Source organism: Anneissia japonica, unplaced genomic scaffold, assembly GCF_011630105.1.
Source record: "Anneissia japonica isolate Jap-2015-1 unplaced genomic scaffold, ASM1163010v1 scaffold287713_len945575_cov184, whole genome shotgun sequence".
In the NCBI taxonomy this organism is placed as follows: Eukaryota; Metazoa; Echinodermata; class Crinoidea; order Comatulida; family Comatulidae; genus Anneissia; species Anneissia japonica.
The window spans coordinates 567,484-587,733 of NW_022725774.1; the positions used below are offsets into that span (position 1 = coordinate 567,484).

General features: G+C 34.2%; 1 protein-coding gene across 1 annotated transcript in view; it reads right to left on the reverse strand.

Annotated features, from left to right (window-relative positions):
* Window positions 1–4,394: 4,394 nt before the first annotated feature.
* Window positions 4,395–20,250, reverse strand: part of LOC117112882 (calcium-binding and coiled-coil domain-containing protein 1-like) — an 18,570-nt gene continuing 2,714 nt past the window's right edge. Inside the window, exons 2-4 of the mRNA XM_033256092.1 lie at window positions 12,747–13,105; window positions 10,427–11,075; window positions 4,395–9,733 (exon numbers count right to left, since the gene is read on the reverse strand). Of these exons, the coding sequence (XP_033111983.1) occupies window positions 8,976–9,733; window positions 10,427–11,075; window positions 12,747–13,037 (1,698 nt within the window). The 5' untranslated portion in view covers window positions 13,038–13,105 and the 3' untranslated portion in view covers window positions 4,395–8,975. The remainder of the gene's footprint in view (window positions 9,734–10,426; window positions 11,076–12,746; window positions 13,106–20,250) is intronic.

Here is a 20,250-nt window from a genome sequence, read left to right on the forward strand (position 1 = left end):
GCCTCGACTGTCTCTATGTTTCCAATTATAACATGTAATGTCTTCCTTGTAGGATTTAAAGTTGTTTCTAGGCTTCTTACATATTAGAAATTTACAACTGCAATATCAAGGTTGTTTTTAACTCTTATTTTATTAAACAGTTAAATGGCGCCCTCACAGCTTGTTCTCTGACATGCTATCAGCTTAAATGCAGTACTGTATGTAGATTGCAAGTCAATAAATTTATAACATCAAAAATTATATTTCCTATCAAATTTGCTATTCATATGTCCAGAGCAAGTTGATATTCAACCTTAACATGTTTGAAATGTTTCTCAAACAAATATTTTTACCTTCAATTTTATTGTAACACAATTTTGACTCTACATCCCTGTATATGTTTAGACTTTCACTGGTAACTGCCGTAGTTAGTGAGTTTCAATATTAATTTAGTTATATTCATACAATTTAAAGATATTGGCACAAAAGAATAGTTATCTATGTATGAAACTAAATGGGTTAATTCCAAGGAGCAGCACAGAAAAATGGTGATTGATCTGCCACTCTACATTTCTCTAGGTAACTGGGAACCCTCTGTTTTAATTACAATGACAGCAAAAATAGCCTTCATAAAGACATAATTTCAAACTGTATATTGTAGACATGTCAAATAAAATCTTTTACAAAAAAAAAATCTTGTGAAGTTTTGCTTAATTGCTGAACATAGTGTGTCAGAATTCACTTTTATTTGTCTCAAATTAAAAATACATTAACAATTACAATATTACAAATACAGAAAAGAACAAAAACAAACGATTAAACTTGAAATTTGTGTTGTTGGTGAGTATCATGTCTCTTTTTTTAATTCAAATTGAAAATATCAGTAATTTTCATCAAATCTATAGAATAAATATTTATTTTCCAACAAAATAATAAAAATATACCACTGTAATTGGATACAACGATTATAGTTCTTGCTACCTTTAATATTTATAATTAATCATTTTTTCCAAAAGACTATTAAGAGATTTCAAAATTATTTAATAAAACCATTGCAATTGGACATACTGAGCACAAGTAATGAAATATTAAAAAAGTCTGAAAATATAATTACTGCATGTTTGGTAACATGCCATGTGGTTTATTGCCTCATAATTGAATACCTGGAATTCATTGAGTAATGTTCCCAGACTATACCATATGGGAAAGTAATTCCAAATCCTGGACTGTTCATTGAATGAGGCACATCACTTTGAATTGGGTCGGAAATCGGGCTTTCCATTAACCTATTTCTTGTATGCTTTTATACTGTTATTTATGCCGCAACCTACCATTAGTTCAACAAATTCTGAATGTTTTCAAGCTGGCCTAAAATGTTCTTAATGCATTTAACAGTCATATACAGGATGCATATTCTAAAAAAAACACCACAGACCTTGGCTTTAAACAGATACCATGCCCTAATTATGTACCAAACATTTGTACAGCTTTGCTAGCAATTTTGTGTATTAAATGTTTTGTCGATTGTAGCTATTTCTTGATTATTAAATGTTAACTGACAAGGTTGTATATGGAAGGAGGTTACCTACGTTAGTAGGATTTTAATGTAATGCTTTCTTTTCCTATTTACATTTAGAATAGATTATTCCGATACAAATGGTATAACAAATAACTTTTCTTAATAATTTAATAAATTTTCTGTCTTTTCATTACATAGGTATGCTTAATCTATGACCCGTGAATGCAAATTGAAATGGGAATAAATTTATTTGTTATAATTCGATGAATTCATGTATAGTAATATTTGCTAGATGCTCATGTTTTTTTTTTTCTACATGGGCATTGTACTTATAGTTGCTGTGGAGCAAAAACAACCATGAATAAGTAAAATAAAGTACAGAATATACAGATGCTAATAACTATACAAAAACAATAAAAAACTTGGATAATTAATTGAATAATACGGAGACTACAGTAGTTCAATTGTATTAGGCCTACTGCTCTTTACGGTTGGGGTAGAAATTACCAGAGTACTACAACACTATGTACAATACCACATGACACCATTTCATCGCTGAGCAATAACCAAGCGGTTCATATGGCTGAGTGCCTCAACAGTTTCCACCGCATTTTAAATTGAAGTATCAAAGCTTAATAATTCAAGATTAAAAAACGGAAATGTTCCATACGGTAATATTTATCCGATGTATATTTATAAGAATCGTAGCAAGTCTTACCACAATATTATGTTAATGCCTCGCTTTAGATTAATACCCAGCTGTCATTGGATTAAAAACATGAAACCAGTGGCAGATCTAGGATATAATGAGGGCGGGCGGGGTTCTTGTGTCCGTATTGAATTTCTGCATTTAAGACAGGCCTATTTAAACATAAATGTATCAAACAAAAAAAAGGAATATATCCACCTTCACCTAAATGATATAACAATTTTAAAATTTCTGTATACAGACTGAATTTATTATGAAAACATTAATGTATGCTGATGATATAAAACAAACTTTAAAACCAAATTTTAAAAATGTAATTGGTGTACCAATAGTATAATAATGATTTTCAACAAAATGGATTATGATGATGAATAATTCCCACTTTAGTTTTCTTTTAAAGAAGTCCCGCACTTCTTGTCTATCTCTGGGTGGCATGCTTTTCCTTTCCATTCATTGTTATTGCCAAGAATTATTCTGTCTGACTTTTTACATGTGAAAAAATGGAATGTTGACAAAAAAGACAGACAGGTCTGCATCATGTTCTGACTGAAGACTAGCTAGCCTTGAAAGAAAGCCTAGCCCAAAACTTTAGAGCTTTACAATTTAGAATATTTGTTTTTGAGAATGGAGGGAGGTGGCTAGCCACCCAATTCATCCTCCATAAATCCGCCACTGGAAATGCATTCTCAGCTCTGTAGACAGTATTCTAACTGTTGGAGTTCAGCTAAAAGTGCATTGGCATTATCTAACCCTACCAGGTACCCACATATATCCTACAATAGGTGGTGAGAGACAATGTGGATTAAGTGCCTGGTCCAGGACACGTCAAGCAATATATATGGCAAAGACAAGCTCGTCGCAAAAATCGATTTTTAGTTATTAATACAGGGTTAAACAGTAAAATGAGGCATGTCGTGGTGAAATGGTTAAGTTGCTGCACAGGCCAGTATTGAGTAAATAATTTGAAAGGCAATACTCAAAATCATCTTGACTCTAGAGTGCTGCATTTTCACTTTTCAATATAGGCTTGGCATGACCAATTTTGATAATTGATCACTCATTTTAAAGATTACATACTCAGGTATCTGAAAATATTAATAACTTTTTAAAATTTGTGCTACAATTTAGCCATTCTGCCACAACATGCCTCAAATGAGAGCTATAAAATGGTAAAAGAATCATTTAAATCCGACATTTCGCTATGTTTAAAACTGTTTAAAGAACAATATTTGAGAAATCAGCCTTTAAAGTTCAGGATTTCAGGCATTTCTCAGGCAGAAACCATCACCAAATCGTTAAAAATTGTTGTTTTAACATTGAAAATGAGGAAAATAACAGCATAGCATGATATGCTGAAATATAAATGTTAGTTTAGTGAAATAAAATAGATTTCAAAAGTTTTGACATCACAGGATGTTTTGGTCATTATCTCTGAAACAGGATTTGCGACGAGTGACTGGTTTGGCTTGTCTTGCCACATATGCACAGCCAGTTTCAAATCCCCAACCCCAGGATTGAGAGCATGAACTGCAATCATTGCCCGACCACTCACTGTAAAAATGGTATATGTTTACAAGGCACAAATTAAATGCATAAAAGTATATTAATCATGTTCACTTGAAAAAGCTATGGACTGGCTTCTGTAGGTGGCACTGCCTTATTATCCACTTGGGTAGTGTTGCTCAGTACCAAGGGGGTGTCAAGTTGTGGTGTGATGAGCATAGTACTCTATATAGATGTGGTGTCAGCTGGTGGGCTAGGCTCTAGCCCCCTGTTGAAGCCTTACCAAGCTGTTGAGGATTGTGGTAAAATCAGTGAGGAAAAAACACAGGTAAAATAATTTTTCTAATGCAGAAACAGCATGTCTGGCACTGCTATTTTTGGGCATCAGTTGACAGGTGAGGATAAAGAGGGTGAGGTCCATCTGTCGGAATATGCTGATTACCCATTGTGCACATTAGTTTAATTTGTTCAGTTCTGTGTGCATCAAAACCCATGTGTAAGGGTTTGTCCACACTATCACGTTTTCTGTGACAAATAACATACCCATTTAAGGACACAATACTATAGGTGTTTGTCACACAAAACATGATAGTGCGGACATAGCTAAGTTAATAAGGACTTTTTACACGTGTCGAAAGTGGAGTGGTGTGTTAGTACTCATAGATGCACAATATACAAAAATAATGGAATTAACCAATAATATTAACACAGTGCCAATAACAATATAACGAAAACAAATACAAAAAAGAATAACGAACTTCAACTAAACATTCTTAGAAGCATAGTCGATGAATATATACACACTACAAATATTATAAATGTATTTCAACAATCATGCTCCTTGATCTTGCTAAAAATTGAACAAATATACAATTTAATTAATGCCCATAATCACAATAAACAGATACATCTTACAATAGTCTTCTAGAACTATGTGGATTTGTTAAATAGGCCTTTCAACTAGTATTATATCATTCAATTATAATTAGGCACACCTGGGATCTATTGCTGTGCTTCAATCCACCTGTGATATGGTCAACAAAACTAAAGTACAGCCATGATCACAGGTGCATTTTAAACACTGCAGTAGATCCCAAGTGTGCCTGTTATATGATTCAATGTAAAGTAGGCCCACCTGGGTTGCAGTGTTTCAATGCACCTGTGACCATGGGAGAGGTCACATCTTTGTTGCATTTCAATCACACCTGGGTTGCTGTGTGTTTCAATGCACCTGTGACCATGGAGTAGTCACAGGTGGAGTAAAGTTGTAATCATGATGGGAAAAACATTCCAACGCAACTAAAATTATGGATTTTGCAAGTATATTTATGCTTAATGTGTACAGTAGATTCTATCTATTGTATACGCAAATTGAAGGTACCGTAAGCGAGAATGTTTCTTTGTCTTAATACAAGTTTAACATGTTTAATCATTCTGCTGTTTTGTAGTAAATAACAATATATTGGTAAAACTAAGATTCATTATTACTTCACATGTAATTTTTTTTTTCAAATTCACAACTTGCTAATACTAATATGTTCCTAAGTAGGATTTTACTTTCAAAATTTGTCATAACTTTCTTTTATATGATTAACCTTGTGCTGAAATGCTAACCACAGCCTATGAAATCATCACAGGTGCAGTGAAATGCTTTCCACAACTTATGATGCAAGAGAACATTTTTTACAATTTGCATAGTGGTGATCACAGGTGTATTGCAATGCTTCTCGTAGTGATAACAGGTGTGCTGGAATGCAGCCAAATTAACCTCAAGTGTTACACACATAAATTAAGCTTTTTTCAGCCTAAATTCGTTCTCATTCATCTATTAAATATCCTAAGCCCTCAATTTCTATGATAAAGCACATTTATTTACATCCATACACACTTTCTGACTCCGATGACGAATGGGCTGTATTTTGCCCCTTAAGCCAAGTAGTACAGGATCAACGACAAATACTTGATCAAAATTTGAAGAAGTATAAGTTACCATCTCCCAATTTTTACAGACATGTAAAAACTACATTATTTCTTAATTAGGTATATTTTTTCAGCCTAACACACAAAATGGTAGTTTTTCCAGCTCAGTACATAACCTCCCCCCCCCCGACAGCTGATTTAAAAAAACTCCTATCATTTATTACTTGCACTGTCAATCAATCAATCAATCAATCAATGAAGGAAGCATTTCATATATCACTTGCTATTTTAATAAATTAGGTTCATTCATTCCATCCCAATGCCAATGAAAACCTGCAAATGATTTATAAATATCTTTCAACTGATATGAAAACAAATTTAATGAACTTGCAACATACATTTGCACTACTCAGCCTGGGTGATGAAATCTTGCTTGATTTCCCATCGCCTCTTGTCTGTCAATGTACATTTCTGTAGCACTGGATGGTCCTTTCATATCTGGATATCAATACATTCCTCTTTCAGATTCAAGCAATCATGGTTAATCTTTAGTTGAGTTGAGGTCTCCTCTGGGATTTCCTAAGGCTCGTTATGGCCCTTTATATAGAGTACGTCCATTGTTTTGAATGGCAATTTTATGAAAGTGTAATACTCTTTCAGAAAATTGCCTTTCAAGACAATAAAGTCGTACCCGAGAGATAATTTTCTGAGAAATCCTCAAACTATGGGGATCAAACAGAATGAATTTTAAGTACACGTACAAAACTTTCTGCCTTAAGTTATAGACCACATAATCAAAATCTGTGCTGTCAAATTTTATCAGTGAAAAACCCAAGCACTTCATTCAGCGCTTATAAGGACATCATTAGCAAAGTTGTCCAACATGAATATCTAGGTGTCATAAAGTAATTGCCAAACATAGCCATCCTGAGAGAATGATAAAAAAGGATGATAACTCTTGGGCCGGATGTGAAAAACAAAATCATGGTCCAAAAATGTAAAAACCAAAGCCTACAAGACACTGGTACAGTATTGTACATAGTGTACCAAACTTGAATACTATGTAAACTGATGGATTAAACACAACGACTGGTTGCTTACCCAGAGCAAGTTTTAAAAGCTGCAATGCTGTCATTAAACAAGAGGTTTAAGAATCACCAACACAAGCACAAATGCTCCAACTTACAAAATACAGGTAACTTTTTCCATATCCAGCATTCTTTTGTACCTCTCTTTATATTGTAGTATGCATTTGTCGAACAACCTACTAGAAGCTAACCTCTAAAGTTTCAGTTTAGAGCCGCAGTACTGCCATATCATACAAGAGATTAAGGAATCACTAACATACACACACAATCGCTTCAATGCATGATGATTTTGCAGATCACTTTTTCTAGATTTCTTTCATACATTTCCGTAATATCGTAGTGAACATAAGTAATGTGATGCAACCTACTAGTATCTAAGCTCAGTAGTTGCAGTGTAGAGCCTCAGTACCTTCACCAAACAAGATGTTTCGGAATTGCTAACACACAAGCATCCAATGCTCCAAATTACAAAATACAGATCAATTTTTCTACATCCAGCATGCTTCCATACGTCCCTTTAACATTGTAGTATGCATTTGTGGAACAACCTACTTGTAGCTAACCCCTGTAGTTGCAGTGTAGAGACTCAGTACTGCCATCATCAAAGAGGTTTAGGAATCACTAACACACAAGCATCCAATGCTCCAAACTACAAAATACAGACCACTTTGTCTACATCAAAGATACTCCCATTGTAAAAATGAGGCGGAAGTCGTGCCCAACGTAGACGGCGCCCTTCATTTTAACCATGCAAGTTTCCTATACTACGGTGGAACACTTTTTTTGTGTGGAGAACTCTATCTTGTATTTCTAGTATCTTTGGTCTACATCCAGCAGTCTTTTATACCTCACTTTAATAATTTAGTTGCAGTGTAGAGCCTGAGAAAGGAAGATGACAGCCATCAGGATTATACTTCCTCAACATGGTTTCTGATTTCAGTAACCTTCAAACATCTAGCACACTAATAGCACATTGTTTTGTTTTTATTTCATCTGCTGTAGTCTCACTCAATTAAATTCTGTATTCTGAATATAATACAATGTTTATGCACCATCGAAGTATAGCATCACAGCTGCAGGGTTGTCACGCTGGGAGAAGCCACTTCACAGTATGTGTTAATGCAATTATTATAGCTGACTGTACATTGTTTCACGTTTAGTGTATGAAAAATTGTATGTTGGCATGTCAGGGGCCAAAGGCAATTCTTAAATGCACTGTTTAATCTAATCTGAATTGAAATAATCTATGTAGCATATGGAACTAAATTGCTTAAAAAGTCACACACCTCCTTGACCTAGGCCTAGACAGTTTGAAGAGACAAATCATGCAACTTGTATTCAAAACTGTATTCTGGGGCGGATGCAGGATTTGGCGGTAGGGGGTGAAGAAGAGTCCGCACCACCTCAGCCCCACCATGGTTGGAGCTGTGGGGCGAAAATTTTGAGAATATGCCCGGAAATTGCACTCGCATACCAGATTTAATTTCATTTATTTGGCAGTAGGGGGGTCCACACCATCTCAGCCCCGCCATGATTGGGGCTGACATGCTAAAATTTTAAGAATATAGACCTCTACATGACCAGAAATTTAATTTATCTTCATATCAACAATTATTTTTTTTAATACAATTTAGGGGGGTGCAATCGCACCATCTGTACCCCAACCCTGCATCCGCCACAGGTATTAATGGTGGAAATATTTTTATCAGGAGAGAGAGAGAGGAGCGTGAGGGAAAACTGAATTTAAACCAATGCCAAAATTAAAAACATAATTTGATTGAAATGGTAGACTGCATTCTACAAATAAATTTGAAAATGTGATATAGGTCCAAATGTCTGAATAATGAAGCACATAGAATTTAATATGTTAATTGTTGAGTTGTACAAGAAGTGGCATATCTAGGGCGGTGCGCACACCTCTCCAAAAATTACGCGCCTCCCCCCCAAAAAAAAAATCTTGTAGAAAGACTTCTAGATATACCACTGTGTACAAGTTGCACAAGACTTATTTGGATAATTTAGCTATCTTTGTGTCATCAAGTGAGGGAGTTTGTTGATATAATTTTTAGATTATCGCTACGGAGACTCAAGCATCATTCCATGGATCACACACAAAAACATCAAGGAGCAGACTGAAAAATACTTTGACAAAGTTAAGCACGCTCTGTGTTAGTTTCTGTTTACGCTTTAACGATGGCCTTAGGAAGATTTAACCAAGTGTAAATGGGGTCTAAAGATAATCAAATCCATGTTCTTTTCATTGTAAGATATCAACAAATTCATACTCAGAACTTCCATCAAAATGAGAATTTACATGATGGTTAATGAACTCAGCTGAAAATAAAGAGCGATCGAATTGCCGGCTGCACATTGGGCAGGAAGTCCATTCTGGGTCTACTGGAGTCATATCACCAGCCTCAGCTTCTTTTTTTTGCTCTTCCAGAAGGGCAGCTGGTGTAAATACCTCAGGAGAACTGCGTCCAGCAGCATGTAAATCCTCTTGTAGGTTAGGAGGATTTCTGGGTGGTAACAGGCCCTCACCTGTCTCTTGCATAATAGGTATTTTAAATTTGCCTTCTGACTCTTGGCTTTGACTGGCCACTGGGCTTCCAATTCCGTGAGTAAAGGTAATAGCGGATCCCATACGACCACTGGTTGAAAAAGTTGGTGCACTCCCTGGTCCGAAATGTGTAATATCACGCATAGCTGGGACATTTGTGGCTGCACCATAACTTGATGAAGGAAGTCTAACCATGGGGCTATTTTCTTCAGAATTTCGCATAGCCCTAAAAAATCCTTGACCATATATGCTGGTACTAGTACTACTTTGCTGGATCTGTGGAGGGGAGCCACCGTAGAGGTCCTCCTCACTTCCCTCAAGAGATGGTGGAATTTCGCCTAGAGCAGCAGTTCCCAACTCTTCCTTTGGTGGACGTTTGATGCTAGAACTTGGTATTAATTCTCTAAAACGGCTATAAAACTGTCTATTCATCGGATCATCTTCCATTTCAGAATCTAAGTTAAAAATTGAAAAAAATATTTACTGTACACATATTTATGAGCTATACAATGTTTTGCATATTTTCAATTGAGAAGTTATGTATGTATTTTATTGCTTAAAAGTCATTATTTCTCCATTGACATGTCATTGTGGTGAATATTTCTATGTATTACTTGGTCCTTGTTGTAATTCTTAAAAACAAGGAAGTTAGGATAGGTCACTGGGGAATCCCTGCAACAACACTCCAGTGCCTACCTTGTCCAGTGCACAGGAAAATAATCCCCTACTCATCTTGATTAGTGTCCTGCATATGTTCTGCTTAATGTCCCTCTGCATATGTTCTGCTTAATGTCCCTCTGCATATGTTCTGATAATGTCCCTCTGAAGTACAATGGACTCTTCCGCTAAGCCCCACCCCTTGGATATTGTTGCTAAGGTCCCACAAAATGACAGGATTAAAACATACGCAAACACATGGGACAACACATGTGCTTCTTGACATGTGCATATTCCAGTCCCTGTTCTGATTGGTCAGTTAAGTTTGACTGACACTCTGGAAAGGTTCATTTGAGCAGAGTATATTACCCAAGGACACAAGCAAGACTGGCATTGGCAGGTTTTGAACTTTGTCCATCCCTTATACTGCTTCACTTTACCCTTACTCATTGACTAGTTTTTACCAACAGAAAAAAAAAATAGTGGTTTACCTGATTCTCGTTTTTTTCTACTCCTGATATTCAGCATACCAGCCTGATTTAATTCCCTGTAATATTGTAGCTGGTGTAATAGATTTTTAACTTCTTCCTTCAATTTTTTATAGTCCGACAGGAAATATCCAACATCAAACTCTACCATATCCGCATTTTCTGTTTGATCTTCATTCCCATCAGTTTCCATATCTGAATCTCCTTGAAGGAGGGAAATCTCTGTTAGCTTTCTATCTATTTCTTGCTGTATCTGCTGTAGTTCAGCATACCATTCAGTTGAATTAGATATATTCAGGCTACATATTATATCATAAATTCCACTTAACTTAGATTTTTCCGAGACAGATGACTGTAATAAATTTCCTTTTTGGTGTTCCTCAGCATTCTGATTTTCTAACAATTTTTCATTTAGCATCTTTATTTTGTTTTCTTGTAGCTTGCTATCTGTTGTTAGACCCTTGTTTATATTTTCTAATGATTGAATTCTTTTCAGACAATCTTTACTTTGACATTGAGTTTCTGAAAATTGCTCATTGCCTGTTGTTAGTGTGATTGCCTGACTTTGACTTGGTAATGATGTCCGAAGTTCACTATTTTCACGGGTGAGTTCTTCTATCTTTGTATTGAGCAAGTATATTTTATTCTTATCCTGTGAGATAGAAAATGAATAGTGGTTGGATAAAGAACAAAGGCAAAACAATTCGTATTAGGCAAAGGTGGAATGTCTTCTGAGCAGCCATATTGTTATACTGTATTCCATTGTTATGTGTATGTGGCTATCCTTCCAGGGACCTTGTTTATAGTTAGCTTATAGCGTACGTATTACTAATACGAGCTACTCGTATACCATTGAGGCGGAAGTAGGCACTCGGTGTTTGAACGTGGAATAAAGAAGTTGTGTTCGAGTTTGAAATATAGTTTCCGAGTCACTTATTAAAAGTGCTCCTGTACACAAAACTATACACATATGAATATTCATTGAATCAGTATTCATTTGGCTGCTCAGAAATAAATGGCCTAGAAATTAATATAAAAACAAAAGGTGGAGTCAAGCTGAAGTTTTCGTGGTTAGGATGCCCATTTTCCAATCCCATGGTGCTGGGTACAATAGCAGCTATGGACCTACAGTAACATCTCCCAATTACAAACCTCCCATTTACGAACTCTTGATGTTACGAACCCATTTTGCAGCGATGAAGTCATTACAAATGATTGTTTTTAAATTTAACTATAAAAACACTTTAAAAAAGTGTTTAAATTATCTTCAGAAATAATTTAAATTGTTAGATAAGAGAGAAAACATTCAAGCCTATAAAGCGAAATAAAACTAAGTTTCAAGCAAGATATATCAATCTTTCAAGCAAGATATATCAATCGTTTTCAGCCGAGATACATTTTGTTGCAGAAAACAGTAAAATCTCAGTCATATATTGTGAAAAAAATTTTCTTTCATGGCAAGGCTTGCCTACCTAGCCTTGTACTTTGCAGCATATTGGCCTAGGCCTACTATCCCTACACTGTGACGCTGAAAATTTGAACTCTATTTGAAATTAATACAAATTTTCACATTTAAAAACCCTGTTCGGACAGAGGGGTACGTAATTAGGAGATTTTATACTGTATTCAGGAAGAAGAGGCAAAAAATAATGGATGGATGAGATCAAGGAATTTAGAAGCACTAGATAGAAGCAGGTTAAACATGAAAAGTGAACTAGGGTGATCAATAAAAATATTTTCAATACCAAAATTTACACTAATATGAAGGCCTAAGAGGTCATCCATTTTCCAATTTCAAGAAAGTACACATACACGTAAATAATAAGTCAGTATTTATATAGTGCTATACGCTACACAAATTTTATCAGAGTGATTCGCCATAATATTATTATTATCTATGTCATTGAAATGATGTCTACTGTATAAAGGAAGTATTCCTTAGATTGTTGCATTAAACAAATCATTTCAATTTGTACCAGAAAGTTTCTAGGTACCTATTGCAGTTACACTTTTGTGTAGAGGGACAGGGTGGATAAAGTGCCTTGTTCTACAGTAGACATAGCTGAAACCCACAAGATCAGCCTATGACCTGGAAGATGGAATATAATCTTTGAAAGAAGAAGAGGAAATGAGCATGGAGGCCTTTTGTGCAGTGAGGTCCAAAGAGATACATATACAGTAGGTAAGGAAAGATGGAAAAACTGAGGTAGTGCAGACCAGATGGGACAGGACTGATTATAGAAAGATTTATGTAGGCGATAGAAAATGGTGTTGAACCACATTAAAAATGACACCCAATAAAAGTAAACATGAATATACTTACTGCTACTTCTGGTGAAATCTCAAAAGAATTTATTCTTTCCAATGATTCATTACTTTGCTTCAATTTCTCATTTTCTTTCTGAAGTTTCTTCATTTCTATCGTGAGAAATTTGCATTTATCATTTGTACTATGCAAGCTTTGCTTGATATGCTCATATGCACCTTTTAAAGCCTGAAATGGTTCAGAACTGGCTAAAGTTGGATCAGCACCAAAACTTCCATAAATTGGGACATCTTCCCCTGACTCTTTTTGAAAAACGTCCGAAGAGTCATCTGCAAATTCATGGGCCATTGTCAGCAAGTAGAAAAATATACCAAAAGGTTTAAATGATTTGCTCTGTGGATGGCAAATTTCTGAAACTAGAAAAAAAGGACAAGTTAAGCTCAACTATAAAATATCGGTATATCTAATTTTAGAAGCATGTTTTCAATTGCAATAGATACAACTAAGATGGATGTTTAGCCTAAAATATCTTTAACAAAAGGTTTCTTTTGTGGCTTTGTTTTAAAATTAGACTGTATGGTGTACAATTTGTACAATACCACTTATATGTTGTCCATCGTTGCAAACGAAGACATTGGATGTGCTGTTAACTGATAAATTTTCATGTGAGTCCGCAGGCTGAAGGCTAAAGTACACAATTGAGCACAGACGGGGTACTGGAAATCAGCAGACTGAGTTGGTGGAAGGGACACATTTTACAATACTAATTATACTGTAGTACAAAACTATGATTACAAAACTATGATTGATCCAATATTTTCTTAACAGTATGACTCTACGTTAACACATAAACACATGCGTACATGGGAGTTTTTTTTTACTTACAATAATTCTAGGCCAGATTTCAAAGAATTAAACCCTGCTGACTACTAAATGGATCTATCAAGATGGTCTGATAACAACATAACCTTAAATCTGGAAAGTGATTTTCAAAAAAACTCTGACTAAAGTCAAAGCCAATTTTATATTATTTGGAGTGGGGTATTATTATGCAAAATGGGATACAAATATTTGCGGTAGTATGTAGTCTGAGTCAGTCAATAAATATAAGTTGTTAAATTGTTTGAAGAAATGTTTCTCCCATTATATAAATCCTTAAATCCATACATTCTTACTAAGTAAATTCACATATTTGTCCTAAGAGTCCTAAGATCTGATGTTATTGAGGTCTACAAAATGTTCCATAATATATCCGCAGACTAAGCCCTGATGATTTCTTTGAGAAAGCTGATTTGGGGATAACTAAGGGCCATTCTTTTAACATTTTTAAGGTTAGATCTAGATTAGATCTGAGGAAATATTAATTTGTATGTAGGGTTGTCAATCCCTGGGATTGTTCTGGCATCTTCATTAAACACGTTAAAGTCACGAATAAACCGAGTAGAAACATCATCCACTTGAGTTTAATCTTAAAACTTCATAGGTCTAGTGCATTTTGCAAGATATTGTTATTTGTTTTTTATTTTTTGAAAGAAAAAAATTCAAGTATGCCACCATACGAGTGAAGTTTATTGTATACACAGTGGGCCAAATAAGTTTGTTTAACAATTTAAACCAGCCCAAATGTTTTACAGGCAAGTTTACAGGATAGTTAAAAAAAACATCTGACATGCTATTAAGACTCCAGATTTCAGACATTTATTAATGTCAACTTTCTCATAAGAAACAGCTATTCCTGGACAGAAGTTACTGCACACTTGAAAAATACTTATATAACCGAATGAAGCTTTGGAATTCTCTGTTGAATATTAAAGGAGAAAACAGCAAGAGTAGTATCATATATGCAGGGTCTCAAGTGTTCAAACATGGGCATAGCCTTGGGGATGTGGATATATTTTACCTTGAATTATCGGTACCTTGAATCGTAGGACATACATAATAAAAAAAACTCAGCTCATTTGTACCAACTTTTGTAACATCTTGGAAAACATATGGGCAAAATTTAAGATGGTGGTCAGACCATGGACCTATTAATAAGACCATCTCTTCTCAAGAACAAACTTTAAATAATTTACTGACAAAACACAAAAACAATTTTTTGTGAAAGACCGTTCCAATCGTTAATAACTGTTAGCAAATAATTGTTTTCAAACTTCTGATCTCTGAGTTGACTTTGATAATTAATTTATAAGGCTGACCTCTAGTTTTAGTATATTTCGAGTATTTTTAAATAAATTATCACCATTAATATTATTGTATCTGCCCCACCATGGCTAATTAATTTCATAAGTTGGTTATGATAAACAAAATGACCATTAAGTTATCATTGGAATAGGGATTTAGTTTCACAATTTTAAATTTTCGCACTCCAAACCCCAGGCCTAAACCAGACTATGCCCCTGCCTGTAAGAGGTAGGAATTATGATGTGTACAGGGCCCTTAGTAAATAGGGCACATTTTAACTCGAGGAGTGACTAGTCCGGTGTTATGCCAATTAGTGTATCAAGGTTTATGACCCACTAACTGTCAATTATATCCTTGAGTGAGGAATGATGTTGCAAAAAAACCTGCTGTGATTAATGTATAATAAGCTCTTTATAACTATAATTACGGTACATACTGCAAAAAAATTTAAGGGCCATGTACACCTAATGTCTGTGGGAAATCTGTACGGCCTCTGCACTCCCGAATGAATCTAATCTATCTCACACGAATTCGTGATAAATGTGTTTAGTAGGCCTACTGTTTTATCTCGCTGAAATCAGCTGGTGATAAGTATCACTCTACCGCCATATCACTACAAAGCAACACAAATTTAAATAATTCATTTAAAGGAATTTCATTAAACCAGATCTCCCATACCATGGCTTCTCCTATTTGGGACCCCCTTATTGTACATATGTGCATAACAGAACTATAGTTTACTATCAGTTTACTCTATCATTGATTACATGTTATCTGCGGGTCAGTCAAGTTGCTTTGAAAAGGTAAAGTAATAGCAAACAACTACAAACAAGTGGAGGTTGGATTTAATGAAATACATAGGGTTAAGAAGTTGAGCATCAGAAACCTATGAGAAGCATTTTTATACATCAAATGAGTGTTTTCATGCCAACATGCACAAAGAACACATAAAAAGAAGATTGTCAATTTTCGAATTACTGTATATATGACTTAATAATAGTCTTGCTAATCATTCTTACCACATAGTCTACAATCATTGAAACACCCGTGGAACATTATTGGATCTCTAGAAGTAACAAAATGCTCAGAGAAATACAAGAAGAGGATGTGACACACCATAGGTGGGGTATAAAAAATAAGAGTGATTTTTTAGTTAACTATCAGTACTCAGAAAGAAATGGATAAACCTACATGAGAAAACATTTTAAACAGATAGTATAGTTGTAGTACATGCTAATTTATGCAGAAATAACTCCCTATACCTGCTAAAAAATGCCAAATACTTCAAAAAAACTTCTGTCAGCATACAGATCTGTAATGATAAGTAGTAATACAATGCACAGTGCTCATTGGCTGCTTTTTATAATTTGGGAATTTCCAAGATGAGCAAATCATCCTTTTTTACGCCCTCCGTTCAGCTACACGAAGCTGATAGAAAATTAGTAATATTCAATAGGTGCTTCAATTTTGTAACTATTATATGGTTTTATCAACATCTTAACATTTTTTAACCTTATGCTGGTAGATAAACTGTGTGAAATTCATTAATCACAAAAAAAAAAAATAAAAAAAAAAAATAAATCAAAATTTCAATAATAATGTATATTTTTTATGTGTCATTTAGAAAACTACATTTTGTTATTTACACCCACATTTTGTGATTGGTGATGACTGTGTTGATATAAAATAAAGGCTTTTGATAAAAGAATGCGTATACTGCAGAAACTAGATCAATAATACTCAACATAGTCCACTATTTTCAATATTTTTTATAGATGAATTTATGTATTTTTTTGTTTTTTGAAAAATTTATAAAATGTAAACTCTTTTTATATTATTGTTTATCATTGTTTTTTACAGGTTAGTGGTTTAGAGATAATTCACTCCAGTGTCGGGCTTCAGCCCATTATTCTGTCTGGACATGCCGCTAACCATTTTTTAGTAACTTCTTTTTTATGTGTGTTGTATACTGTATATGCTGAATTTATAATAAACAAATTATAAATAAATATCAGCCATTGGTCATCAGTCAAAACGTACAGTAGGAACAATCTACCATGGCATAGAATATCTGCGCAAGCAAAGTATACTTAAAAAGGTATTCAGTAATAGGTGCGAATTCGAGTCAACTCGGCCCCAGTCAACTTGGCCACAAGTCATCTCGGCTCCATCTCAAATGGGTTCCATGTCAACTCGGCCCCATGTCAACTTGGCCCCATTTCAACTCGGCCCCAGGTCAACTAGGCCCCATGTCAACTCGGCCCCAAGTCAACTCGGCACCAAGTAGTCAACTCGGCCCCAATTTACTGTGTATTTACTGAATATTTACCAAAAGAGATTTGAATGCAAAGCCAAAATTATAGTGTTTTATATCGTTGCCTTTGTTATATCTTTTCATTTACACCCACTTACAATATTTAAAACTGCATTAATAAAAATAATATTAATATAACAATATAAAAAGGTATAATATAACTAATAATTATAAATGATATGATGACAATAATAACGACATAATCATTACAATGCTTAGTGAGTTAAATATACTACTATATTATATTATATTATATTATTATATATTATATATAGACTATATACTGTGTATATACATATATGTATATATATATTTGAATATATATAGGCCTATATACTGTATATATACACCGTATACATATCTCTATATATACACACATACACACACACCCACACATATATTATATATAAATCAAACCGTCTTTATATATGAAAAATAATGAGAAACGAATACCATACGTATACAGACTTCAGAAACACTTTAGTAGAGAAAAACCAATATTTTTAGACCTATCCTTAAGTATATTTAAATATATATACATTATATAATAAAGTTAATATACATTTATATATATATATACATATTTACTGTATATGTACATTATATATATATTTATATACATTTAAATATATATACAGGCCTATATATATGTATATAAATCATTATATAATAGGTAAAATTTAAACCATGTTATATATAAATATAATAGAAAACGAATACTATATAACAATATGAACTTCAGAAAAACTTTATTAGAGAAGAATTTCAGCATATTTAAATATGCCTAGTATATATACATATATATAATATTATTTATTTTTTATTATTTCAACCACTTTATTTAAAAGGATAAAACATTGAAACAAAACCTCACATGCAAACCCTAAAAAGCAGGGGGCAAGGCAAGGTAACGAAAACAAAAGGACAAGACAAAGAAGATTTAAAACATCAAAAAAATCAGCAAAGGTTTAAAAATATTTTTTAAGTTACATCGTCACAAGGATACATCATGCAGGATGTTTTTATAATTCAGGTGTCATATACAGTATCATGAGTTTTGGTTTTTCAAAAATAATAAGATAGGGGTGGTGGGGACCAATTTGTAAATTTCCTTGCATCAAAAAATGTATTTTGAACAGCTAATCTGCTGTTCTACAAAGGTCCTAAATGATTTTTCCTGTCGCTCTCTTTGAAATGTTTCTTTCCACATACTGTAATATGTCTAGACTTCCCTTAATATGGCTTTCTATTGAGTGGCCGAGGGATCCAACCTCAATAGAAACATATTTTACATCTATAGATTCAATTAATTCTTGAATTAATAGTTTATAATTCTCTTTATTTGTCTTCCTAGACTTGGCATTGCCAAGGCTTTGTTTAGAATTGTGTGGGACAGTTAATTCCCACATAACCATTGAGGGTTTTGCTCATATCGACAACAATAATATCAGGTGGAGCTGAATTTAAAGAGAATTCCAAGGGTACTATGGCAGGATGATTACAAGAGGCACATTTACCTGGAAGGTCAGAAAAATTTGATATGCCTATAAATCAGTATGTTCATATCGTTATTATTAATAGTTTTTGTTATGTCTTTTTTATTATTTTAAATTTATTACTATTAATGCTGTTTGTATTATTGTTAATGAAAAAAGAATAACAAAGGCAAGATTTAAAACACTTTAATTTTGGAATAATTTGGCTTTGCATTCATATTGTTTTGGTAATTATTTTGTAAATATACAGTAAATTGGGGCCAAGTTAACTCAGGGCTGAGTTGACTACTTAGGGCCGAGTTGACTTGGGGTCAAGTTGACTTGGGACCGAGTTGACATGGAGCCGAGTTGACTTGGGGCCGAGTTGACATGGGGCCGAGTTGACTTGGGGCCGGGTTGATTTGGGGCCGAGTTGACTGGGGCCGAGTTGACTTGGGGCCTAGTTGACCTGCTTCCATAACTACTATGCCTACAATTAGATGTACAGACATGTATACAGTAAATAATAAAAACATAATAAAGTAATACAGTATTTCTTTTCAATGAGAAAACAAGTTCCAATACTTCAAATTTTCCAGTAAGTGCAAGTCTTGCGCCGCACAAAACATGATTGTTTTTGCTAAGAATCAATCACGAATTTAGCACTTCAGCATATATATTTGAGATGCTACTTTGAAATAACAATGCGGAGCTTAAATTGTGAGATATTTTGTATCATTGGGACAATAATTAACCAATTTCTCATGGACTACTAACAATGCAGACATCAGAGAGGCCTATGTACAAATGGTATCATTTAGCAAAATTTTTAATACAGTAAGTACTGTACTAACTCTCAAAATAGCTCTGCATGAAATCTAGAAAAAATGTTAAAGCACTGCAGTGCTTATGGAAGCATTTATGGATTCTTGTCTACTGTGTATGTAGCAAAGACAAATTAAAACAAGTTAAAAAACTAGAAATTGCAAATTGCAAGTGAAGTGCTGCGAAGTACAACTGCATAATGTTCTTCGAACAAAATTATTCATGTGAGTCAAGTGAAAATAATGAATAATAAAAATATAACAAATAATATGAGACACGACCCATTGTCTATATTAGAGCACTTCTCATTGGGTAACAAAGTCGTAATTTTTCATTTTTGTCAAAAAGTGTCTATAGTGATGAATTATGATTTAGGTTTTTTTTTAATAAAGTTTTTCTATAAATTTCTATGTATGTGGAAAATGTAGTTGATTACCAAAGGTTACAATTTTTATTTTGAAGACTGCATGGTCTAGGAAGTTTACATTTTTTTATGGGGCAAGTTTCCAAGGGCGGGTTTTCTAGGGGCGAGTTGACTGCGAGTATTGCCAAAGTGCGAGCCAGCGTGTTATTTGATCACAAGTGCGAGCCATCGCAAGTGTCAGCCAGTGAGCCGTGAAGTTACGACAATAGATACAAGACGTTACTCGAGTTGTGCGAGGTATCGGCTGAGATTTGTGGAGTACAATTCAAAAAACAACTATAGGTCTAATAATGAATTATTGTGATGTTAAATAGACAATGTTAGCTATCAAAGAGCGAC